Genomic DNA, 25,983 nt, shown 5'->3' with positions numbered 1-25,983 from the left:
GTTAATGACACGTTACTGGCACTCACACCACGGCGGATTCCGGCCCCTCGGATGCTATGGCTAGGCTGACGCTAGGACAGGGCCCTTGGCTATTGACGGAGGTAGCACTGAATTCTCTTTCCCCAAAGATGGCCTCCACCCCCCAGTTCTAGGGCTGGCACAGGGGCTTCTCCACATCTAGGGACTGGCAGTGAACCGGGACAAAGGGCAAAAGGAGGGGGCAGAGGGTAGAGTTGAAACCCTACAGCCCTCTTCTCCAGGGTCCCAGGACACCTCCTTGGGGCCTTTGGGTGGGGAGTGGGGTTGGCGCTACCCCCCGAGCGTGTGGGGGGTGCCGGGGGGCTCTTTATTCTAGGGGAAGAGACATGGGCTCCCCTCGTGCTCTGCCTGGCCTGGGGAGCTTTGCTGCTCTGCGGGGATCTCCCCCTGCACCTGCTGGCCTGGGGGCCGCTCCTGCCTGGGAGGGGAGCAGAGGCTGCGGGGAGAGAGAGCGGCTCCGTGGCCCGCCGGTCCCTCCCCCGCCCGTCGGTCCCTCCCCCTGAGCCGCAGCTCCGGCAAAAGTTTTCAGCGGAGCTGGAGAGGTAGGGAGGCGGACGGCGGCTGGGCTCCAGCCCGGGCACCTGGAGCCTCTCCTGGAAGATGCACCCTGGAGCTGCGCCCCACGAGGTACCGCCCCGGTCCTGCGGGCTGGATCTGCTCTGGGGAGAGAGGGCTGGACACGAGGGGACAGGCCCTGGGGGAGCAGGAAGGAAGGAGACGGATTGGGGGCAGAACAGGCGGGAGACCCTGCGCTGCGCTCTCCCCAGGGGCGCACGGGGGGGCTGGTGTCGCTGCGCCCTCAGCGAAAGGCGCACGGCGGGCGCTGCGCTGCGCTCTCCCCAGGGGTGTTTTGTTCCGTGGCTGTTCCCCGTATTAGTCCCGGTCTGGGCTCCTGGGCACGTCGCTCTCCCTGGTCTCTGGGTGGTTTGTTTCTCTCACCCGGTGCCGCCCCCCGTTCCGGTCCCAGGGTTAGGAGCAGGTGAAGAGGATGGGGCAGCCCAGGGTTCCGCCGCTATGACCGGGATATCTTTCGGCTGTACCCGGGGAGATGCCGGGACTCTGCCCTGGCTCTAGCGCCCGTCACCGCGGTATCCAGACCGCTCTGCCCCACCCGCCCCTGCAGTGCAGAAGCTAAACTTTCGTTCAAAAACGTGCCGCCGTCCCGGCAGGGAGGGGGGGTGAGGCAGAGCCAGACAAGAGGCTCAGAGGCGACCCAGTCTAGTGGCAGTACAGGGGGCGCGCAGGCCGCTGGGGGGCGGGGGGGGCACGGGGAGAGGTTAGTTAGTGGCCAAGGGGCAGTACAGGAGTGGCAGGAAAGCCCCCGGCTCTGGCTGTATGGGTCAGAGAGGCAGGGTTCCTTTCCCCCCTTTTTCCATCGGCCATGTATGACCTAGGCTGAGCAATAGCACTACCCCTGAGACAGGTGCCATTCAGCTCAGGAGCCTTAGCTCTGAACCCTAATGTTGAGAATTAAAAGATAACTTTGTTAACTGTTTCACTGCTGATCCTTGTGACAAATGCCCAGATCCTCTGAGCTAGCACGTCAATGGGTATGTAGCAGCCCCTCCCTCCAGTCCTGGCTCATGGCTGCACCATCCCCTTGGCCCTAGGACCTTATCATGCTCCAGCAGCTGTATCTTGCTGCCTTCCCATCCCTTAATGCTGAGTGGCTGCAGTGCCATCACCTGCAGACAGCCCCAACCCATGACCCCACGTCGCCACCTGACACCCCCTGCCTCACTCTGGAATCACTTCCAAGCAGCAAGTCACCCAACAGCAGCAAAGCTTGAGCCTAATTAATGCTAATGGCAGGCGGCTGGCTGGGCTCAGGAAACAGCTCAGCAGGGCCAGGGAGCCACTGCCAGAGGAGAGGCAGCATCTGAAATGTTTGTGCTCAGAGCTTTGGCTCCCCTCCCCTGGGCTCCTCCAGGGCACCAACCTCTTCCAACCTCTCGCTCTCCCTGTAACTCTTGGGCTAAGTGGATCAGAGCAGTGGCCAGAACATCCCTCCTTGGTGAGACTTGGGGGTGGGGGGATCAGCGCTGCACCACTTAGCTGGTGTTAATAATCAGGACAATGATGCTGGAAATCTAGCACCTCCAGAAGAGGTGGGGCAAGGCCTGGAGCAGAAAAGGGCTCCTAGCAGAGCCCCCACCTGTCTCTGCTGCCCCTCTCCCCAACAAGATCTGGCAGGGCCCAGATCCATGGGGGTAGCCAGAATGGAACAAAAGATGGTTCCTCTGGCCCGTGACCTGTCCCCATTAGTAGGGAAGGAGGAAGAAAGTGGCCCCTGTGAAACCAGACTGTGCAGCATGCCAGAGAAATGCTGCAGGGCACATGCAGCGTTGACCCCTGTGGTGGCTGGGAGGGACCCCAGCACCTTCCTGACCTCTGTGAGTTGAGAGGGAAATTACTTAACAATGTACCTCATGGGGCAAACTAGACTGGGGGGGAGGGGTTTCCTCATGATCCCAACTGGTTGGCATCTTAAATTCTGGGCCATGTCAATCCAGAGCTGTTTATCCTGGCTGGTGTTACTGCAAATATTTAGTCATCCTACTGTCTAATCTGATTTAGATCACACTGAGCTCTTTTGTTTACCGGTACCCTGCAGCAGTGAGTGCCATGGGTTAATGATCCATTGTGTAAAAACCAAAACCCATCCTGGGGTTTGATGCTGTGTTTTTAAAAAGCATGGTCCAGTGCATCTACTGGTGCAAGAGGCTTTGTGCAGGCAGGAGCTGGCTGCATCCTTGCCCTGTGTCATAGGTCATGCAGGAGACAGCTAAAACGGCAGGGACAGGCAAGTTTTCCCTGGCCTTTGGCTCGGTGCTGCTTGTTACCTTTCTGCATTTCTCCCAGATGGAGAAAGGGAACCAGTTCCCTGCCTGGCAACCACTCCCAGAGCCGGTTCTGTGCTCTCGGGCCCTACGGAATGGCGCAGCGGGTGGAACCATCTTTTGTTCCGTTCTGGCTATCCCCATGGATCTGGGCCCTGCCAGATCTTGTTGGGGAGAGGGGCAGCAGGAGTTTTTCCTGGTTGAATGGGGCTATTTTGATTTATCTGGGGCACCATAAAAGGTTGGTTGTGTGAGCAGATGGCTGTGCCACCTTGCTTTAGTATTATGGGATGGTGTGAATAGCAGCATCTCCCTCCAGAACCTCTTCTCTTCCTCTCCTTTCCGTGTGAACTAGCCCGTGTCTCCAGTACTGGCCCCTCTCCTCATGGTGTGTGGCCTTTCTCTGCACTCCCTGGTTATCTGCCCTTTTGGAGATGCTGATCCTGGTATTGCTGGTATCACCAGCTCCCCCTGGGCTGGGAGAAAGGCCACAGCACTGTCCATCCATCTTATTCTCTAGCCCCTTCTCTTGGTCCCCATTTCAACCCAGCTGCATGTTGATCAGACGGCTTCCTGCAGTGACATCAGACCTCTTCCCTTTGGTTTTACAGCTGTGACCTGAGCAGTGTACTGAGAAGCTGAAACTGTCCCTCACCATGGGCTTGACCATGGCTTTCCCCTGCTGGGTGCCCTCTGCCATCTTATTGCCTAGGTATCTGGTTCTACCAGGGCTGAGTCCCTCCTTTTCTTGACTGGCCACAATGATTATGTGTCATTGGCATATCCCCAGGCAGTGGCTGGTGCACGCACTTCTCTCTGCAATCCTGGCAGCCTGTGACAGTGGCCCAGGCCCCAGGCACCTCTGGGAAGGGGCTTTTCAAATGACTTTGCTTTTGATGTGTGATGTAGTGGGAACAGTTCATGCAGGGTCCCACCCAGATGAGGGGAATGCCAGTCAGGGCGTGCCCTGATCTTGCATCGAACTCTGGGGAAACGCTAGTGTAGATGGGCCAAACCTGGGAGAACTTGGTGTAAATATGATGTTCTCAAATGGGTCTGGAAACAGCCAGTGGTTACACCGCTTTTCACACCAGTGTGGGGGGAACTGTGATGACTTGAGAACCTGAGTGAAAGCTCTTGGATTATTCCTGCAGGTGAATCTGATCTGGTGGGGTCACCCCTGACCCTGAAGTGGAGGCCCCAAGCCCTATCTTTGTGGGCCACATAGCAGCACCCCTGTGAGTGCCCTTTGTGACTCTGTTCTGAACTAGGCTGTGTCAACAGAGTGTTTGTAAAGCTTTTGTTTAACCAGGTCCTTTGAGTCCATGACCTTGTTGGCCAGGCAGCTGCATGTGCATTTGTGAAACCCGTGCAGAGAGTTCACCTTTGCTCTCTCCTGGTCCTGACACGTCACTTCCTGAGCAAGGGACTTCTTCAGATCTGAGCTCAAGCTCTGGGGGAGGAGGGGGACACAAGCAGGGCTTTGGCTTACAAATCATTGCCCTCACGTAGTTTCCTTTCTGCCCTGCTGTTCTGTAGCCAGTGCTGGGGTGTTTGCTTGTGCCCAGCCTGGGGCCTGTCCTGCCCCGTGAATGTGCTCTGCTGCTCTCACCCAGGTTCAGTACAGCCCCTGCAATTCCTTCTCCTTCATCTGTGTGTCTGCAGGAAAACGTGAGCGCCTGCAGTCTCCCCGGGGCCGTGTTGGTGCTGCCCCAACTGTGAGCCCTTGTGAGCCCTCCCCACAACCTCCTCCCCGAAACTGGTACTGCCCTGCTGAATTCAGTATTCTGGGTTCCATTGCGTCAAGAGAGAAAAAGACAAAAGAGCAAGAAAGAGACAAAACGTGGATTAAAAATACATAACAAGAAACCTGTAACCTGCAAACTTCAGCCAGCAGCACAAGGGTGAGAGTATGCAGCCCTCGAGTCCTGTCCCCCAGATGGGTTTTGCACTGAGCCTTGCGGGAGATCAGGCCCAGTCCAACAGTATATACATACTAAGTCCACAAGCCACGTACCAGCTTCTCCCCTCCTCCCCTCCCTGCTGCTCCTGTGCCCCATTCTGCCCCGATGCTCTGTGAACTCAGCCTGTCAGCTCTCCTGTCATGGCTGCGAAGGCCTGCATTCTCTGGGCTCCATCTCACTATAAGGCCCAGTGTTTGGAGAACCAGTCTGTAACTGATGGCTGAGTGTAATAGCCAGCATCCACCTAGCTGTGTCTGCTTCTGAGATCCACATGGGTGATGCAGGAAGGAACCATCGTATCTGGGGAAGCGTCTCCCCTCGTGATTCCTGTGCAGCCAGGGCTGACATGTCAGCAGCATCTTGCTCTAGTGGTCTCATTTCCTCGCTCTCTGGGACATGGGTACTTGTGCTGCAGGGAAAGGGGATGGTCCCCTGCACTGTGACTGACCAGCCAAGCCCTCAGCACAATGGGGTTCTCAGCTCGTGCTCCTGGTGACATTCCAGGAAGTGTCTTCCAGCTCTGTGAGACCCAAAGCGTTTATTAGTTAAATGGGCAAGATGGGATTTGAGGGTCTGTAAGCCCATCCTCACAGCAGGGAGCTGTTCCCAGGCCCTCCCAGGTACTGAGCTCGCAGTACAGGCGGGACATGCTAACCACAACCATGCCACTTGCGTGCTCTGAGCTTTGGCGTATCTGCCCTAGTTCTCTGAATTGCCTGGTTTTTCATTTCCTGACTCAGACAACTTGGTGAGCTGTCTGCCCCACCCAGAGCCTCCCTGCAGGGCACCTTATCCACACCCCAGAGCTCACCCGCCTGCACATGGGGCTCTGTTTCTTGCTGGGACTCTTACCCCCAGGGGGTTGCTGGAGCTGAAGATGGCTGCTTGGGATGGTTTGATTTTTGCAGTTCTGAACAACTCATCCTGGAGGAGAGATGTTGACTGCCAAGGAGTACACAGTTGATTTATTTCAGAGCAGCAGCCGTGTTAGTCTGTATCCGCAAAAAGAAAAGGGGGACTTGTGGCACCTTAGAGACTAACAAATTTATTGGAGCATAAGCTTTCACTCCGATGAAGTGAGCTGTAGCTCACGAAAGCTTATGCTCAAATAAATTTGTTAGTCTCTAAGGTGCCACAAGTCCTCCTTTTCTTTTTACAGTTGATTTAGTTCATTTGCATACTGCATTCTTATTGGTGGAAATGCTATAAAACTTGCTTTGGGTTTTCTTGGACCACTGTGATATAAAAGCTGATGTCACTGGGGCCTTGTGACATCATAATCTCTCCCTGTGCAACGATTACAGCATTTTAATCAATAGCAAAACTGTATGCAAATAAGTCAGTCCACTTGTGACATCAGAGGTGCCTCAGCCAATCGGATGGCTCCTTGCATAAATATGCGCTGTTATACCTCCTTTATACCCAAGGCTGGAATAGCTGAGGGCTATGGGTCGGGGCAGCACAGAGCTAGGGGTGGGGCAAGCCCAGGGCTGTGGGACGGGGCAGCACAGAGCTGGGTGTGATGGGGAGCCCAGGGCTGTGGGTCAGGGCAGCGCAGAGCTGAGTGTTGGGGGAGCCCAGGGCTGTGGGTCGGGGCAGCACTGAGCTGGGTGTGTGGGGAGCCCAGGGCTGTGGGTCGGGGCAGCACAGAACTGGGTGTGGGGGGAGCCCAGGGCTGTGGGTCAGGGCAGCGCAGAGCTGAGTGTTGGGGGAGCCCAGGGCTGTGGGTCAGGGCAGTGCAGAGCTGAGTGTTGGGGGAGCCCAGGGCTGTGGGTCGGGGCAGCACAGAACTGGGTGTGGGGGGAGTCCAGGGCTGTGGTTCAGGGCAGCGCAGAGCTGAGTGTTGGGGGAGCCCAGGGCTGTGGGATGGGGCAGCACAGAACTGGGTGTGGGGGGAGCCCAGGGCTGTGGGTCAGGGCAGCGCAGAGCTGGCAGGGGGAGCCCAGGGCTGTGGGTCGGGGCAGCACTGAGCTGGGTGTGTGGGGAGCCCAGGGCTGTGGTTCAGGGCAACACAGAGCTGAGTGTTGGGGGAGCCCAGGGCTGTGGGTCGGGGCAGCACAGAACTGGGTGTGGGGGGAGCCCAGGGCTGTGGGTCAGGGCAGCGCAGAGCTGGCAGGGGGAGCCCAGGGCTGTGGATCGGGGCAGCACTGAGCTGGGTGTGTGGGGAGCCCAGGGCTTGAATCGCTGAGGGCTCTGAGGCAGAAGTGAGGGGCAGCAGCAGCGCTGTGGTGTGGCAATACCTGACCAGCCTCCCTGTCAGGCCTCCCAGCCTGGTTGCTGGCTGTAGTCCTAGGAGTGCTCTCAGAAGAGCCAGGCTCATGCTGGCATCACATCAGCTCCTGTCCTCCGACGGCCCCTCCCCGGCCCAGTGCCGAAGCCCCTGCTGTGCCAGATCCTACCTCCGAGGTCAGAGCCAAGCCAGCCATGGCGAGTGCTCCATTAGCTCCTGGGGGCTGATCCCTTTGCCTCGGAGGGGACTGCAGCCACGCAGTCGGTGCTGGGCTTGGGGGAGGCGCTGCCTGACTGCTTGTTTACTCAGCAATAGGCCCAGTGGGGATGGGGTGTCCCCGGTGGCTCAGGTGACACTTGGGGCAATGGGGTGGTGCCTCTGCTCTGAATCTTTGGAGCAGCGAGGGACCGTGCTGGGGCAGAGCTTTCTTGCCCTAGTGTGGCAGGGGTGTTGCCACATTGGGATGGTCTGAGGGCATGGTACAGATGCCAGAGGTTTCCCCATGGAGATCCATGCCGTGCTGAGCTGCCATGATCCCTTACATGTGTGTGTGAGATCTGGGCTGAGTCACAGCCCTCAGACAGCACGGGAGGGGGCAGTAGGTGTTGGCAGGAGCGGGCCCTCAGCATTGGTTGGCTAGGAAAATCCCCAGGGGCAGCCTGGGGAAGTGGGGACAAAGCCCATCTCCCTCTGCAGCCAGGGCGCTGAGTGGAGCTGGTGCTGTTGCGATTGGCTGCCAGCTCTTAGCTTTGGAGAGTGGAATGAATGTGCCACCCCATGTCTTCATTGCTCCCACAGGCTGTAGGACTGGCCCAGAGCCCCCCAAAGCCATGGCAGGCTCCCCAGCCAGTGTCCGCAGCCAGGGCAGACACACCTCCCAGCGAGAGGCAGATGGGCGGCAGATCTGAGCACTCCAATTCCCTGGGGGTGTGGGGGTCCCTCCCAAATGCCACCACCCTGATGTTACTGGCGAGACAGAGTGCTAATCCCCACCCCCACCCCAATCCCACCCAGGCCACTCATGGAGCACTGCTCAGGTCTCTGACCCCCCCACCCCACACCTGCTGCTGCCTGGATTGTTGATGTCTGTGTGTATGGGGCATTGTAACTATTTGCCTGCCCTTTGGTGGTTGTTTGGCCTTTCCGATTGTGGGCTCCCGGGGCCTCTGAGCGCTACCAGAGCGAGAGCAATTCCAGCAAAGTGCTACTTTTCCCCCCAGCTCTGCAGAGCTTTCCCCAAGCTGAAACCGTCCTGGCTCTTTCTCTTCCCCCACGGCCAATGCCTCTTGGCTGGCTGTCGCTGTCCGTCAATGTATGGAGCCTGCTCTGGGTCCCTGGACCTGTATCCCCCACAAGTGGGGCTGGGCTCAGGGGTGTGGGCCTGTTGCTGCCCAGAGATGCTGCCGGCTCTGGTGTCCCCTCAGTGCTTCATGTCTGAGGCTCTGGAGTTTGGGGGAGCCGTAGACGGAGGAATTGTAGGCCGGAGCGTGGGCACAAGCAGAGGGGTCGGATTGCTTCATCCCTCCTCTCTGGGGCTTTTCTTTCCTTAAGCAGCCTCAGCCCCAGGAGCCTGATTATCTCTGACCGGCCGTTAGTGCCCGAGCCCCTCCCCAGCCCTGGTGGGGCAGGGCAGCCTACGCTGTCTGACTGTGGCTCGCCCGTACGAGGAGCCTGGCTCTCTGCCGGCCCAGTGTCACCCCTGCCTGCTGCACTTCCAGGAGTCATGGCGCCAGATGCTCTTACTCTTCTTCAAAACCCTTCAATCCAACTCAGCAGCGGTGGCCAAGGAGGCAGGAGAGCTCTGGCCTCTGGGCAATCCTCCCTGGCAGAGCACACTGCCTGGGCAGTGCCGGAGGTGCCCTGGGCCAATGTGGCTCAGCAGGATGGACACCCAGCTGCCGCCCCGGCCCCTCCTTGGCCCTTGCAGAGGCAAGGGGGTGTGAGGGATTGCACCGCACCGGAGCAGGGGTTCCACCTCCAGCGCTGCAGGGCACGGGGCAGATGCCATGCCCAGCCAGCCCCTGAGCTAGCAGGGAGCCTGTGGGAGGTCCCTGACCCATCCAGCAGGGGCAGTGGAGCCCCCATACCCAGCTAGGCTGGAGGGGACAAGGCTTTAAATGAGTCTGTTCCCCAAGGACTGACAGAGGGATCCTCCTCAGCCTCGGAACAGGAGGCTGGGGACACCTGGGCCTGCCCATCCTGTGGCTGCCCGGCGCTGGGTTGGTGGTCCCAGTATCCCTCGTGTTGGAGGCGGGGGGGGGGCGAGGAGAGCTGGCTAGGGGGCTGTGTTGCTGGGGGGGGCAGAGTGATGTGTCCACATGGGCCCAGCTTGCTGGCAGGGTGGGCAGACAAAGGCAGCCAGGGTCTCGGCGGAGGCTGGTGCATCTGTGTACACAGCTTTCTACTTCTCCTCCCCAAGAGAGCGGCAGCCGCTCCGTGTCCTGGCCACGCAGTCAGCACATGGCCAGGCTCACCAGGGAGCGCATCCGCAGCAGGGAGAGGCCAGAAGCTGCCAGTGCACGGGGCACAGGAGTGGGCAGCCCAGCTTCTCTCCATGCTGCAGTCCCAGCAACCTGGAGAGAGCGTGGCCTCTAGGCCCCGGGAGCTGGGGGCCGTGCACGCCCCACCCCCACTGTGCTGCACCCAGGCTCTCAGCTTGAGCCCCCTCCCCAAAACCTCCCCCTCACTGGCTAACCTGCATCACAGGGCACCTCTCCCCCAGTCTGAGGACTGAGTGCCATATGCTTGGTGGCCTGACAGAGCCGGCACTGCTGGGGCAGGGAGCTCCTCTGGGCCTCACTGGTGAGCAAACCCACCGATGAGACCCGGCAGGGACTGCCAGGCTGACAGTGTGGTTTGGGGCCGATGTGTCAGCTCCCTGGCAGAGTCCCTGTGGAAAGCTCCTTCTCACAGACTCACGCAGGGCCAGAGCCCTTCTCAGCAAGGGGATGGACAATGAGACTTGCCAAAGCAAGGGGTGTGCTCAGAGCCCTGGCAGGGTGGGCGGCAGGGCAGGACTGGCTGAGCTCCCTGCTCCAATGGAAAGGAGGCCACGTGCTAAACCCGGTGGAACACGGAGGCTCCCCCATTATCCTGGTCTCAGTTCCACTGGGGCTCTGGGGGGGTGAGGGCACCACTCACCCCACCAGGCATTAGAAGTTGTATTCACACTGGGCTGCCCCATAGCTGCCTGGATGGGACTGAGAAGCTGAGGTGATGTTCAGCAGGGCGAATGAGCTGAGGGGCAGCCCCAGGGTTAGAGCACAGGCCACAGGACTGAGCCATGCCGCGTACGGGTTTGCATTGGGCACAGCTCAGCTGGGGCTGCGCTGCTATTTCCCCTGGCGCTGCGGACACGTGCAGGGCAGAGAATCGCAGCCCCAGCTCGTAGTGTGGCCGTGGCCAGGGAGATGAGCCCGACTGAGGGGTGTGGGAGCCTTGGGGCAAGGGGGGCTGGGAGCCTGCTCTGCCTTTCCGGAGCCAAGAGGCTGAAAACCCTTTGCGCGAATCCAAGGAGTCAGAATGAGGAGGGTCCCTGGAGATGGGGCCGGGCAGCAACAGGCCCTGGCTGGTGCCTTGTGGTGGTGCCACAATGCAAGAGAACAGGGGACCAAACCAGGCGGCTGGGAGCCGGTGGAAGGGCAGCGCAGGACAGGCAGGGGAGAGGGGGGCCTGCAAGGCAGCTGGCCAGATTGGTTAGGAGACGGCTCTAGGGCTGTGGCATATTGTGGCCAGTGTGTGAGTGGGGCTCATGTCGGGCAGAGGGGCCTGCGCTGCAGGCCCCTCAGGGCAGGACTCAGCCTCCCAGGCCAGGGACATGCCGGCCTAGCGGGAGACACTGCGCAATGGTGGCTGGGCGATGGAGAATGGGGAACGGGCGGGGAAGTGGGGCCAGGTGACATTCTCCCTGTGCAGCTGCCGTCCACACAAGGAGCTTGAGCCTCACTGGTGTAGGGCTGTGACGAAGCGGGACTGTTCTTAATGTTTCCTCTGAATACTGTGGGGGTGCCTCAATTTCCCCTAGGCATTTCTTAAGTATCTAGGTGGTGGGATAAGGGGGTGTAATTGTTGCAGAGCAAAGCGCCAGGGTACATAAATGGCCAACACGCTGTTTCCTGGCAACTGATGGCCTGGGCCTTCCCCCCTGCAAGGTGAGAGCTAAAGGGTTGGAGAACAAAGGAATCAGGTGCCCTCCTGGCCCTGGAAAGGGACAAAGCCCAGAGGAGGAGGGGCTGGAGGGTAAGTCAGTTTGGGGCTGGCTGAGGACATGGAGTGAAGTGCAGACAGGGTTGTCTGGCTCACTGCCCCCCAAAATGGACCCGGCTGAGGGGTCCTATTCTCCGTACCTACAAGCTCGGTGTTAGACCGTGTTCCTGTTGTGTAATAAACCTCTGTTTTACTGGCTGGCTGAGAGACATGTCTGACTGCGGAGTTGGGGGGCCGGACCCTCTGGCTTCCCCAGGACCCCGCCTGGGCGGACTCACTGCGGGAAGCGCACGGAGGGGCAGAGGATGCTGGATGCTCCGAGGTCAGATCCAGGAAGGGGGAAGCCGGGTGGGCTGTTTGCCCTGCAGACAGGCTGCTCACAGAGAGGAGGCTCCCCCAGAGTCCTGCCTGGCTTTGTAGGGAGCAGCTCCAGAGCATTGCCCAGGGACTCCGTGACAACTGGTGGCAGCGATGGGATGTACTGCACCCCGCGGATGGCGCTTCCTGCAGTAAGTGACTGGGGAGCAATAAAACTAAGGGGGATTGACAGGACCAGGTGTGCTGAAAGCTCAGAGAGGAGCGGTTTTGGGGGGGGGCGGTTAACCCCTGGGAGTGTGTGACCAGCAAGAAGGACTTTTGCAGTTACAGCGTCCCCCTGGGGATTGCAGCGAGCGGTCCAGGGGTGGAGTCTGCAGCTCAACCCTGGCAAAGAGGTGGTGACTTCGAGAAGGGCTGGCACACTAGGGGTTCTCCCTGGAAACCGTGGGGAGCTGGAGCACAAAGGCCTGTGAGTCCACAACAACTTGGGAAGAGCGGAGTGATGGCCTGTCACCATCTCCTTAAGAAGGACATTGTAGCCCTGTGCAAAAAGAGAGGGTTGAGCATTGGAAAATTCACCAAAGCACAGTTAATCGTGCAGCTGGAGGATGATGACCACTCTAAGGAGCAGATTCCTGACCCAGATTGGGGGGGATCTGGGAGCATCTGGAGTGGTAACCAGGCATCCCCAAGACTCCTGTCCCCGGTGGGGGTCTTCACGATCAGGTTCTCCATCGGGGGATCAGGATGGGATTGGAGCTGAGTTCAAGAGAACAAGACAGCGAGAGTCCGAGAAAGAGCTGCAGAAGCAGCAGCAGCATGAACTGGCGATGGTGGAATGGAGAGGCAGAGGGGACCTCCCAGGGGTGAGTGGGGATAGACCTGGGGTGCCAGCTCTGCAGGGAACCTCGATACTAAATTGCTGCCCCTGGTTAAGGTGGGGGGAGGGATGTGGAGGCCACCTCACTGCCTGTGAGCAGGCTGATGATTTGAACCAGGGGGACCCTGCGGAAAAGCCCCGGTGTCTAGCTCCCTTGCTGGGTCCCAAGGCCATAGACTCCGTCAGCCAGATGGGTGGGGAGGTGGACAGGCTCCCACTCCTGACCCCAACCTATATGTCTGTGTGGAGTCTCCTGGGTTCAGGCCCCTCAGACTGCCAGTGGGAGCGGAAGGTGATGGTCAATGGGGAGACATTCTTGGGTGGCGAGATCCTGGGACACAGAGAACTGTTGTCAGGCCCCGGATAGTGCAGCCCCACCAGATGCCGAAGGGCTGTGTGAGCTGGGCGAGGGTCCCAGGGATGAAGCCCCTCGCCCTGCCTATGGCCCAGATCCCTGTGCAGACCCAGGAGAGGTGGGGCTGGCTGGTCGTTGGGGTTCTCCAGGATATCAGCTGTGAGACCCTGTTGGGGGGTGACTGTGTCTCTTTGGGACAGGATCCAGGCCCTGCTCCTGTAACTGCCGAGAGTTTGAATTTGAATCCAGGGAACCAATTGGTGGAGAGGGAAATGGTCACTGAAAATGCAGATGACCTGGCTGGCAGCAGGGAGGAGCTGCTAGGCTCGGGATACCTGCCTGCCTGTAACCAGACCCCTGGGGCTGGGTGGGACAGAGAGATGCTCCCTGCCCCCCTGCACACCGGAGTGGGGGCTCCTGCTGGCTCTGATGCAGTGGGAAAGCAGCAAGCTCACTACCTGCCCCCACTGGGACAGCAAGGGCAGCGCTGAGCATGACGAGAGCTGAGACCCCAGCTGAGGGGGGGACCCACAGGCAGGACAGGTCAGCTGCCAACCAGGTTTGCCTGGTCCAGAGGCGCTGCTGGGAAGTGATCCCACGGCAGAGAGGGAGGGACCAGGGACAGGGCTCAGCGGGGCTGTGACCCCAGGCCCAGCCAGCGAGAGGGAACAGGTCCCACTCCCTCCCCCAGCAGCTGAATTCCAGACTGAGGTGCAGAAGGATCCCTCCTTGGAGGAGCTGAGGGAACATGCTGGCCACATTGCTGTAAACCCCCTTGGGAAAGGCTGCAGGGACAGATTCCTGTGGGAAAAGGGATTCCTGTACCGGGAATGGGCTCCCCAGGGGAAGTAGAACTGTGGGGAACCAGGAGGCAGCTGGTGGTGCCCCAGAAGTATCACCGCCGGCTATCGTACCTGGCCCTGGCGTCCATTGATGACATCTGTGTCTTTAACCAGACCTGGGAGGTGAAGAGGGTGCTGGGCTGCCTCAAGGAGGCAGGACTGACGGTAAAAGCTGGAAGGTGTAAGGTGGGGATTGCAGAGGTGTCGTACCTGGGCCACAAGGTGGGGAGCTGCTGCCCAAGCCCAGAGCTGGCCAAGATCAAGATGGGGGCTCTTAACCAAGAGCGCTCAAATCACAGCCCTCCAAACTGGAGCGCTGCGAGAAGACCTGATCTCAGTTTGAACCCCAGGGGTTTTGGGGTGGAAAAAGGGCACGGGCCACATAAACCTTCCCACATGCCACCAGCAAGTGCCAGCAAACACACGTGACCCAAGGAAGGGCATAAAACTGGAAGGGCCTGGTGTAATTCCCACCAAGGAATGGGAGAGATGCTGGGGCATCCATGGAAATGTTGGCGGGTTCGAACTTCCCCAGGTCACCGGCTAAAGTGACCTCACTCAGTTCGGTCTCGAAGGGGGGACAGATGTGACGAAGTGGGACTGTTCTTAATGTTTCCTCTGAATACTGTAGGGTTGCCTCAGTTTCCCCTAGGCATTTCTTAAGTATCTAGGTGGTGGGATAAGGGTGCATGATCGTTGCAGAGCCCTAGAGGGCAGGTGTGGGCAGGGGTCTGGATACAGAGAATGGCCAACACCCTGTTTCCTGGCCACTGATGGCCTGGGCCCTTTCCCCCTGCAAGGTGAGAGCTAAAGGGTTGGAGAACAAAGGAATCAGGTGCTGTCCTGGCCTGGAAAGGGACAAAGCCCAGAGGAGGGGGGGCTGGAGAGAGTTTCAGTTTGGGGCTGGCTGGGGACATGGAGTGAAGTGCAGACATGGTTGTCTGGCTCACTCCCCCTAAAATGGACCCAGCTGAGGGGTCCTGTTCTTTGCACCTACAAGCTCTGTGTTAGACCATGTTCCTGTGGGCTAATAAACCTCTGTTTTAGTGGTTGGCTGAGAGTCACGTCTAACTGTGAAGTTGGGGGGCAGGACCCTCTGGCTTCCCCAGGACCCCGCCTGGGCGGACTCACTGTGGGAAGTGCACAGAGGGGCAGAGGATGCTGAATGCTCTGAGGTCGGACCCAGGAAGGGAGAAGCCGGGTGAGCTGTGTGTCCTGCAGACAGGCTGCTCCCAGAGTGGAGACTTCCCCAGAGTCCTGCCTGGCTTCGTAGGGAGCAGCTCCAGAGCATGGCCCGGGGACCCCGTGACAAGGACCCATGGGGCAACAGCCACCATCAATGGGAAAACGTCTTAGGGATTGGCAGTGAGCTGGCCTATGTGTGGGGCAGCCTCCCCTGGGAAGGGCTGGGGCCCACAACTTGGGACTTAAACCAGGGCAAGGCAAAGGCCTGGAGAACTCCCTGCAGGGGCTGGGCTGGCCAGGGCAGGGAGGGCAAGAGACCGGATGCCCAGGGGTGGCTGCCACCTCCAGCCCCTGACAGCAGGCGAGCCAGGGGCCTGTGCTGTGGGAAACACAGATGGTTCCCCTGTCCTGGAGCTCTCTAAATATGGAGAGAGCCTGTGTGTCCAGCCCATCCCCAGGCAGCATCTGCTGCTCCCAGCCCTGATTCATGAATTTCTCAGGCTCCCAAACAGCAGCTGCTTCCTCCCCAGCTCCCAGGGTCTGGGGAGAGGACAGGCGATTTTCCCAGGGATAAAAATAGGCGAGTGGCAGAGGGGAGAGTCCTGGGAAAGTCCTTGTGCCTGGGTGGCACCGAGCTCCCTCCCCACGCGGGCGGGCAGTGTCTGAATGAGAAGGGAGGCTGGCGGGCAGAGGGGTCTGAGAACGGGGCTCTGTCCCTGGCTGGAGTAGCCAGACTAGCCACTGTCTCTGCATGGAGGCGCCCCAGCTCGCAGACACCGGCAGGCAGCGTGGCCCCAGGCGCCGGGGGGCAGTGCTGCAGGGTTCCGGGTGTTTCTGTGATGGGCAGAGTCAGGGCATGGCTGGTAAAGCAACATACGGGTGATTTCCCCTTCTTCCCTGGTGCTGCTCCAAAGCATGTGGCCAGCACTCTGAGGCAGAACCCACTCCCAGCCTGGAAGGAGCAGCCCACTGCCAGCTACTGGGCACACAGCAGCCTCAGATGGGCAGACAGCCCCTTAACTGCTCTGGCCCAGGGTAGCCACTGGGCCCTCGGGGTTGTTTGAGGGGCTTTCCTGAGCACGAGAGGGCGGGCAAGCTGCTGGCTATGGAGAACTCCTTCCCTATTGCTGGGGGCAGCTGGAATGCCCAGAGCCCTAGCAATGCCAGGCTGTGCCTGCAGCACTGGCCCTGCTGTGCTAAGGGATGTTCGGGACCTGGGCTGTGCTACGGGGGGTGCAACGAGAATGGCCCATTTGTTAGCAGAGCAGAAATCCCGCTCAGCAGCTCTTTAACCAGCTTAGGGCAGGATAGAGGGAATTAATGCCTCATGAATTGGGCTTTGTGTCTGAGTCCCTCTGAGCCAGAGGCAGGGATATTGTGGGTTTGGCAGGGACGCAGCCTGTGCCCTGCAGCACATGAGAGCAGGGCAAAGCTCTGGGTGTAGGAGCTGGGCCCAGGATGGTGCAGGGAGAGTCACTGTCTGCCTGGTTTACCCTGAGCCAGGGGATCGTGGCTGTTAATTATTAACGGCCACCGAGGAGGTAGCAGCTCCCTGTTCGCTGGGATCTGTAAACAAGGGGGAGCAATGGTGCTGCGGGTGCTCCTTGCTCACTTCTTGCCCTGGTAAATCTCTACCTAGAAGGGGACAGGGTGAGAGGGGCGACTCCCTGCCAGAGAAAGTGGAGAGCTGCAGTCCGAACTCCCGGAGCGTGGACAGGCCCTGCCGGTGCAATGGAACGCGTGGCTCAGACTTGGCGCCTGGGTACCCAGATGAGGCTTCAAGCACAGAGGTCGCTGACCCCTCTGCCCAGTGGCTGGGCCATGCTCATCCACCCTGGGGTGGAGCTGGCTCAGCCTGCCAGCTGGGGGCTAGCACTGGTGGGGTTCTGCAGGACTCAGCTCTAGACTCAGCACTGTCCAGTGTTGGCACCGTTGAGCCAGAGGTAAATGCAAACTGGCTGCTGATAGAATTTGCGGCTGACATGCAGGTTGGTGGGCTGGTAAATATCCATGAGGCCAGGGCAGTTATACAGAGCTATCTGGATCACTTTGTAGGCTGGGCCTAGTCAGACACCCAAAGGCAAGGACAGACATCTGGGAAAGAGACTTGACGTCCCTACCTATGGATTGTGGGGCTGTACTCTGGAAAACAGTGACTCTGAAAAGGGTTCTGGGGTTGCCTGAACTGCAATTGAGTCTGAGCTCCCCGTGTGATGCTGGGGTGCATAAACAGAGGAGTAAGAGAAGGGAAGGGTTGCAGCCTCGGTAAAACTGATCTAAGATATTGCATCCAGTTCTGGGGGTCTGCTTTTTAAAGGGCATTGAAAGCTTGGACATTGAAAGCTTGGAGGGGGTGCAGAAAAGCGCCTCAGAAATGCCCTGTCAGGGTTGGTCTAGGTTTGCTTGGTCCTGTCTCAGCACAGGGGGCTGGATTTGATGGTCTCTCAAGGTCCCTTCCAGCCTGACATTTCTATGACTCAAGATGCTTTAGTCAAACTCAAGTTATCGGGCTCAGTACAGGGGGAGCTGCAATGCCCTGTGAAATACGGGAGGTCAGACTGGATGATCCAATCGTCCTTCTGACCTGAAACTCTTTGGATCTGAACCAAGCTCTTGACTTGTCCCCAGCAGCAGTTGGGAGCTGGGCAGGCACAGATGGTGCTGTGGGGACGCCTAGTCTGGGAACAGTCCCATGAAGAGCATGATGCAGAGTCCAGCTTGCAGGTGACTGGCGAGGGAAGCCTGGACCAGGTGCATGGTGGGCCCAGCCACTGGCTGACTGGCTTTCCCAGCATCCCTAGCAGTGGGAGCAGCCAAGCCCAAGCCAGCCAGGGCTGTTGGGAGGGCATGCTCTGGGGTGGGGCTAGGACTGAGGGGTTTGGGGTGTAGGAGGGCACTCCCAACTGGGACGGAGGGGTTCAGAGGGTAGGAGTAGGATCAGGGCTGGGGCAGAGGATTGGGGTGCAGGGGGTGTGAGGGTTCTGGCTGGGGGTGCAGGCTCTGGGGTGGGGTTGGGGATGAGGGGTTTGGGCTTCAGGAAGAGGCTCTGGGCTGGGGGTTAAGGTGCGGTGGATGAGGGCTCAGGCTGGGGGTGTGGGGCAGGAGGGGGATCAGGGCTGGACTAGGGAGTTGGGGTACAGCAGGAGGTCAGGGGTGCAGGCTACAGGCGGCGCTTACCTCAGGCAGCTCTTGGAAACAGCATCGTGTCCCTCCTCTGGCTCTTATGCGGAAGTGTGGCCAGGCCGTCCTGTCCACAAGCACCGCCCCCGCAGCTCCCATTGGCCATGGCTCCCAGCCAATGGGTGCTGCGGAGCCGGCGCTTGTGGCGGGGTCAGCATGCAGAGCTCCCTGGCTGTCCCTACGCCTAGGAGCCGGAGAGGAGACATATCAAAGCTTCCGGGAGCCATATGGAGCAATGGCAGGCAGAGAGCCTGCCTTAGCCCCAGTGCGCTGCTGACTGGACTTTCAATGGCCCGGTCAGCAGTGCTGACCAGAGCTGCCAGGGACACCTGGCAACCCTACCAATGGTGCTGGGCATTAGTGCTGAACTAGCTCTCCCCACGGACTCCCATTAAAGGGCCTGGTGTCTGCACCACTAGAGCGACTAGCTCGGGTCCCTCCCACAGACCTGACCCTGCCAGGGGCCGAGTACCTTTGCTCCCGTGGGCCCAGCGACCAGGTTGGGATTTCAGAGAGCTCAGCGAGGGTCTCAGCAGCAGCTGTGCCTCCTGCACCGGGTCCTGCCAGCACATGGCTGGGCTCAGTGTGCAGCCCCTGGGGCCCTCGACTCAGCCAGGGGCCATCCAGCAAGAGCTCTGCACTTTGCCTTGCCTGCCCCACTGCATGCAGGCTGGCCCCTGGCAGCGCAGCCCCTTCCCCATCTGCAGAGCACCCCAAGCACTCTCTGCCTTTGTCTCGTGCAGGATTTCCTGTGAGCCAGCCAGGAGCAGGGGGAGCAGCTGGGCCTGGCCATTCTGTAGGAAGCCGGTTACTCCAGGCCATTCCTGATGCAGTTTTGCAGCACTACAGAGGGATGCCCCAGCCGCGCCTGCTCAGCCTCCTGCTGGCGCTGGTCTTCTACTGCCAGGTAAGGGCTCGGCTGGCCTGGCCTCTCCCGTTGGGGCTGAGCCTGCCCGCTGCTGGACCTGCCTTGCCCGGGACGGCTCTGTCATGCCCAGCTCCTGCCGGGGGGGACGGAGCAGCTCAGGCTGAGGAACAGCAGGGGAATCCCTGGTCTCTGGGGTCCTGCCCCCGCTTCTCTGGCCCTGGGGGGTGCTGCTGGCTGGTCACTGATAGGCCCCCTACTGTAACCCCCTCAGGGACCTTCAGCCCAAATCATGGATTTCCTTTTTGAGAGCTGGAAGGCCTACAGTGAGGAGTGTCACCAGAACATGAGCCTGCAGCCCCCACCCACAGGTGAGAGCCGTGTGCCCAGCCCCAGGTGAGCATGAGCCCCGGATGCCTCCCCTCTCCTGTGCAAGAGGCAGCCGGGCTTTCGCTGGTGAGTCTGGGAGCGCGGGGACAGGGGACAGATCCTTTCCACCCCTGGGTGTGCTGGGGTCAGGAACAGCTGCCTTGGCAGGGGAGTGGGTGGCAGAGGAGAATGGGACCCAGGGCTTCCTGCCCCTTCAAAGGGGCTGCTGTGGTAGTGTCAGGCCCTGATGCTGCACAGACCTCAGGAGCTCACATGGCCTGGAGACAAGCATCATGTGCAAGGAGGGGCTGTGGGGGCAATGCCAGAGGCACACGGGGGGCAAGGGGGCAATTCCAGGGCACACAGAGTGGCATTCAGGATTAGTTTTGTAACTATAGAAAATATTGATTCTACCCACTCTCCCCAAAACTCCCCCAATGGCCCCTCAACTAACATCCCCCATTGCCCTCCAGTGGCCTCTCAGCCATGGGGGCACCCATAACGGTGGGGCTGGATGGTAGGGGGCTGGCAGAAGCGCTGTGACCCCCCATCGCTGCTCAGGGCCTCTCTTCTCCCTGCAGAGCTGGTCTGTAACCGAACCTTTGACAAGTTCTCCTGCTGGCCCGACACGCTGCCCAACACCACAGTCAACGTCTCCTGCCCCTGGTTCCTGCCCTGGCACAGGAAAGGTAACTACCTGGGGCTGGCCCCAGGTCCGGCTGCGCTGTCCTGTGCTGCTGGGCGCACATTGCACATGGGCAGCGGCCGCCATCTGCTCTCCCTGGGCTCTGGGCAGCTCTGAGCAGCTGTAGGTCAGCAGCGGTGGGGATTGGAGGCCTTTTGGTGCCCTCTGTGGCTTGCAGTGCCAGGAGCCATGGGAGGGGGTGCTGAGGAGAGCCCTGTGCTGGTTGGGGAGGCAGGGGATGGAGTGTGAGGAGGGGAGTCGGGATACTCACTGCCTGACCCTTGGCTGCCCCGGCTGGCTAATGGGGAAGGGCAGGGTTCATTGGCTCTGGGCACTGTCGGCCATTCAGGACCCTGTCACTGGCAGCAAGGATGGACCTGGCAGGGATGGGACCAAGAAGTGTGGGGCGTGGGGATTTAGCCAGCAGGGCACAGTGAGGAGTGCAGGGGCTCCGGCAGGCCTGGGGAGGGAGGGGAGTTCATGGGGGGCTGGCATGGGCAGACTGGGGGGACTGGCAGGGAGAGCACGGGGGCCCAGTTTGGGGAGCACGGCGGTCTCTAACCAGCCGGTTCTCCATGTCCCCATCTCCTCCCTGCAGTGAAGCACAGATATGTCTTCAAGAAGTGTGGGCTGGACGGGGAGTGGGTGAAGCGCCCCAATGGGCAGCCCTGGCGGGACAGCACAGAGTGTGAGATGGACGCAGAAGACCTTGAAGCCCAGGTCAGTGGGGGCAGGTCTGGGGCTGGGCTGAGCCGTCCAGCCCCTATGGGATGGTGTGAGTGAGTCTCAGCTTAGCCCCACAGCAGCTGAGAGTTTGGGGTGGTCCAGCAGCTTTGCCTCCCAGGAGGGTACGGGCCGTTCCCATGCCTGGGCTCTGTCGCTCCAGCCCATGGACAGACAGACAGACATGCCCAGCCCTGCTCAGCAGCTCTCTCCCTCTCTTTCTAGGATAAATTTGCGAAAACCTATGGCAGCTTTAAGATCATGTACACAGTGGGCTACTCGGTGTCCCTGGGCACCCTGCTCCTTGCCCTGGCCATCCTGCTGGGCTTCAGGTAGGGGCTGGGGGAGAGCTACCTGAAGCGACAGGGAGGGAGGGGACGAGAGGCAGCTGGAAGAGGGGAAGAGGGAGGTGGGGGTGGGGGGACTTGAGAGATGGGGCCAGAGCTAGGGTAGCCGGGGCTGTAGGAGCCAGACAGGGCACGGTCCTTGAGGGACACTGACTGGGGGCTCCTGCTTTCGGCAGCAAATTGCACTGCATGCGGAATTACATCCACATGAACCTCTTCGCCTCCTTCGTTCTGAAGGGAGTCTCGGTGCTGGTGATCGACGCCCTGCTTAAGACCCGCTACAACGAGAAGATTGACGACTACAACGTGGGCATCTGGCTCAGCAATGAGGTGAGCCCCCCAGGCCCTTTTGCCATGCTAGTGGCTCTGTGGGGCCAGTGCCCTACTGAGCCCTACCCACTCATTCCCCCCCACCCCCACAGGCCGCTGCTGGCTGTCGAGCAGCCACCGTCTTCATGCAGTACGGCATCGTGGCCAACTACTGCTGGCTGCTGGTGGAGGGGATCTATCTCCACAACCTGCTGGTTCTCGCTGTCTTCTCTGAGCGGAGCTACTTCACCCTCTACCTGTGCATTGGCTGGGGTGAGCGCCTGGGCACAGCAGTGGGGGGGGGGGTGAGACCAGCCATGGCACAGCACCTGGGCATGGGCACCAGCCATGGCACAGCATCTGGGCACAGGGGGGCGGGCACCAGCCATGGCACAGCATCTGGGCACAGGGGGGCGGGCACCAGCCATGGCACAGCGCCTGCCCAGAGATGCAAAGGCCATGCTAAGGTGGCATGGTGGGCGCAGTGGCTGCTTTCCCATCCCAGGACATGCACCTGGTGCCCCGTCTCAGCCTATGGCCCCTGGAAGAGCTGCCCCTGAATGTGTTTGTGCTTTCTAGGGGTTTCTCATCTGCTTCTGTCTCTTTTTCTTCCCCAGGGGCCCCCATCTTGTTCCTCATCCCCTGGGTGGTTGTGAAATTTTTATATGAAAACATTCAGTAAGTAGAGGCACGCAAAGTGCGTGTGCAAAGTGCGAGCTATGTGAGTGAGGTGTGGGCATGCAAAGTATGTGTGTGAGAAGTATGGGTGTGCAAGGTGTGGGCACATGCAGTGCATGTGTGAGGTGTGGGTGTGATAGGTACATGTGCAATGTGTGGGCACACAAAGTGAAAGTACAAAATGTGGGCATGTGCAGGGTGCATGTGTGAGGTGTGGAGATGCAAAGTGTATGTGCAAGATGTGGGCACATGAAGTGTGGGTACAAGGTGTGAGTGTGTAAGGTGAGTGTCTGAGGTGTGGGCATGTGCCAGCTGCATGTGCGAGGTGTGGGCATGAGCTGGCTGTGTGTGGGAGACATGGGCAGGCTCTGCATGCAAGATGTGGGTGTGGGTGGGCCATGCGTGCAAGGTGTGGGTTTGCGCCAGCTGTGCGCGTTAGCTATGGGTGGGCCATGCTTGTAAGGGCATGCTGGCTAGAGACTGGGCTGAGCCTGAATGTGGGGGCAGATTAGCCCCCAGCCTCTCCTGGGGGTTCGAACACCTCCCTCTGAATCAGCTGCTGCCAGCTCCTGCTGGAGACAGGCATAGGGTGGATGGGCCTAGGTCTGACCCATCTGTCTAGTGCTGTGCACAGTGGTTCATTAAGGGCATGTGCATCTGTAATTGTCTGTGTGCCTGGCAGAGGCTGCAGACAGTCTGTGCGCTCACGGGGGTGGCGTCTGTGCCCATGTGGGCAAGGGGCATGTGTCCAGGCAGGAGCAGGTCTGTGCCTGTGGGAGAGCCCTGGCCTGGTTCACACCTCCTTGTCCCTTGTGTTACCTGGAAATCCCTGCCAGGAGCCTTGTACCACCTTGTGCTAGGGCTGGGCTGAGCTTCCTGCTGGGGCACGTGGCACATCAATACAGAAGTGCCACTTCCCCTGTCACCCCTCTTTCTCACCTCTCAGGTGCTGGAGCACCAACAACAACATGGGCTTCTGGTGGATCCCCCGCTTCCCTGTGTTCCTGGCCATCCTGGTAAGTCCCAGCTCACCCTCGCCCCCCTCCCCGCACTGCCAGCCCCCTCCCCTCCCTGCACTGCCAGTCCCTCCCCTCTCTGCACTGTGGTCAACCCCTCCTGCAAGACATTCCCCCTCTTTCCCCTCCCTCCAGCCCAGGCACCCTATCCTCCTGTCCAGCCCTCTCTCGCATGCCCCAGCTGCTCGCAGATCACAACTTCATGTTCGGCTTCCTTTGCCTGCTCCTCAGGGAGCTGTTGGGCTGCAGTTGGGGCGCATTTTTCCACTTTGCTCCACAGCCACGGTGCCTGGATGTGTCCTGTCTTTTCAATGAGAGCGAGTCTCCCAGAATCACATGACTCCAAGATCTGGGGCTTTCAGAAAAGCACCAAATATTGTGAGATTTGTTGACACTGGGTTCCCCTCCTTAGCTGCCCTACCCTGCCCAGGCAGAGCCCCGACCATGGGCAGGGTCCCTTTCATCCTGCACTGGCTGCCTGGGGCTGACTAGACTCCCCAGGGTGCATCTGGGACAGGGCTGGGCACGGTCATCTCCTCCCCAGTGCTAGTTCATGGGTCTAGGCCCACCAGCCCCACTTGGACTCCCTTGCTGGGGTGGGGATCCTCCAGTCCCTGGCCCCCATACCCATCTGCCTCTCACCCTATTTCTTCCTTTCAGATCAACTTCTTCATTTTCATCCGCATCATCCAGATCCTGGTCTCCAAGCTCCGTGCCCACCAGATGCGCCGCACGGATTACAAGTTCAGGTGCGCCTCTCCCCGCCTCAGGCCCAGCTGTCCCTCTCACACCTTGGAGAGGCCGCTGCGCTGCAGGCCCCATGCTCTGTGTGTGCCCACTGCCCTGTTGTGCCAGAGCAGGCTCCGCGTGGCCATGGGACCTGCTCTGTGCCTGTGGTGCCCGTCTAACCATGGGACCCCACGTCTGCAGTGTCTGAGGGGGGAGACAAAATGGGTGGGGAGTGGCTGGCTCTGATCGGTCAATCTCCCTGGCAGGCTGGCGAAGTCCACGCTGACGCTGATCCCACTGCTGGGCATCCACGAGGTGGTGTTTGCCTTTGTCACGGACGAGCACGCCCAGGGCACCCTGCGCTACGTCAAGCTCTTCTTCGACCTCTTCCTGAGCTCCTTCCAGGTGAGCTGGGCCTGGCACCCTCAAGCGCCATCTCGCCCAGCCTCTGTGCTCTGTGGCCTCCCCTCTCATGACCCTGGGGAGGAATCAAGGGGCCTGGGCTGTGCCCCTCTCATGCCCTCTCTTCTTACTGCCCTAGGGGATGCTGGTGGCCATTCTCTACTGCTTTGTCAACAAGGAGGTGAGTGCTAGCACCCTGGGCCCGGCACGGGGAGCCCGTTTCATGACTGCGTCCACTCGGGACCCCATACCAGCACTCTGCAGCATAGGCCCGGTGGGCAGGACTCTGCTGCCCTCTGCCATCTGGGCCTCAGTAGGGGCTCTGGGCTTGGCCTGGCCTGTCGTGCTGTTGTCTGCTCTGTGGGAGCCGGAAGGCTGGCTGTCGCAGGCCCCGGGCCATGCTCACCCCCTCTGGGGCTGTTTGCAGGTGCAGTCGGAGCTCTTGAAGAAGTGGCAGCGCTGGAAGCTGGGCAAGGACCTGGAGGAGGAGTACAAGCATACGTACAGCCAGACCCCCAATGCCCGCAATGGGGGCAGCAGTACTTGTGAGAAGCACAGGCTGGTGGGCACCTGTATCACTGGGCTAGGGCGGAGTCAGCCCATGGCGCACACCTGCACCCACTACCTCGAGAAGACGGGCTGCAGCGCCAATGAGAGGCACCAGTGCTATGAGTTCCCCGAAACAGCCGCCAGCAACTTCTGAGACCACCCCCTGCCACGCAGCCAGGGCGTTGGGCCCATGCCCGCCCATGGGCAGGCTCTGCTGCGCAAGGAGAGGGAGCTGAGGGTTCAGGCAGCAGGCTTGCAGGGACATAAAGCGAGAGCCTGTGCCTTTCAGCGCCAGCCTCCCTCCCCCTTCCTGGGGCCATCTGGAGATCGGGGTGCACACCAGGGTGCCAGGGCCTGATGCCAGGCATGCTGAGGATGGAGCGTGCCCTGCTGCCCCATCCATCCTTCAGGGGCACGTGCCAGGTGGGCACGTGATGGTGTCTGTGCACAAGGTCTGCACCCCAGCACAAGTCCACATGGAGGGCAGAGCACCCTGTAACAGCCTGGCGGGGTGTAGAGAGCCTGGGGATAGTGCCAGCTGGAGTGTGGGGCCAGGGTGTCTGCCTGCCGGGCCATGTGTACAGCTGCTTCCTGCACTTGCTCCTGCTGCCCGCCAGCCCCTGTGCCTGAGGTTAATTTATCTCTGCAGTAGCTGTGTAAATAGGCATGGGGTCCACAGGGTGGCGGGGCGGGCTCTGTCTGCATCTGTCTGGGCGCGGCGTGACACATCGCTCCAGAGGATAAGCAATAAACCCTGGAGTGTGTCTCATGGCAATGAGGGTCTGAAGCCTCCTGACTGGGAGCTGAAGGGGCTGGGGGAGGGGGCAAGGCCGGCACTGCCCAGGGAGGTGAAGACACAAAGGCTGTTGGGGGGGTGGGGGGAAACACTTGCTCAAAGGGGGTGAGCAAGAGGGGGGAGTTTGCACAAAGACAGGGGAGAGGGGGTGCATGCACAAAGGTGGGCCGGAGGGTCTCCGCTGGGCAGGTGGGTCGCCTTGAGTCACCCCTTGGCCCAGGGCTCTCCTCCCCCCCCGGGGCAGGGCTGCTGGAGGGCAGTGCACTTGGCCTTTCTCCTTGCTCAATGCCCTGGGCAAGGCAGCGACTTCCTTGGGGGGAGCAGTGGGAGAGGCCAGGCTGCACTGGCACAGCTGTAGTCAGCCGAGCAGGGAGGCCTGTCTGCCCTCCCAACCATCCTGCCAACAGGAGCTGGCCCTGGACGCCCCCTCTGCCCAGTTAGCGGTCTGCAAACAGGCAGCAAACTGTACCCCTGAC

The 25,983-nt window shown here is 60.2% G+C and overlaps 1 protein-coding gene across 1 annotated transcript; it reads left to right on the top strand.

Moving 5' to 3' along the window:
* Window positions 1-572: 572 nt before the first annotated feature.
* GCGR (glucagon receptor) lies at window positions 573-25,484 on the top strand. The gene is made up of 14 exons (XM_038371845.2): window positions 573-666; window positions 18,783-18,946; window positions 19,179-19,275; window positions 19,855-19,962; window positions 20,557-20,678; window positions 20,907-21,013; window positions 21,205-21,358; window positions 21,451-21,610; window positions 21,955-22,015; window positions 22,962-23,031; window positions 23,692-23,780; window positions 24,027-24,165; window positions 24,302-24,343; window positions 24,590-25,484. Exons 2-14 carry the CDS (start codon window positions 18,893-18,895, stop codon window positions 24,863-24,865), a joined length of 1,479 nt encoding a protein of 492 aa, XP_038227773.1. The 5' UTR covers window positions 573-666; window positions 18,783-18,892; the 3' UTR covers window positions 24,866-25,484.
* Window positions 25,485-25,983: the final 499 nt, after the last annotated feature.

This window comes from Dermochelys coriacea, chromosome 14, assembly GCF_009764565.3.
Source record: "Dermochelys coriacea isolate rDerCor1 chromosome 14, rDerCor1.pri.v4, whole genome shotgun sequence".
NCBI classification, from domain to species: Eukaryota; Metazoa; Chordata; order Testudines; family Dermochelyidae; genus Dermochelys; species Dermochelys coriacea.
Note: the sequence above shows the minus strand (reverse complement) of the source record. Positions and strands in the feature narration are given on the sequence as shown.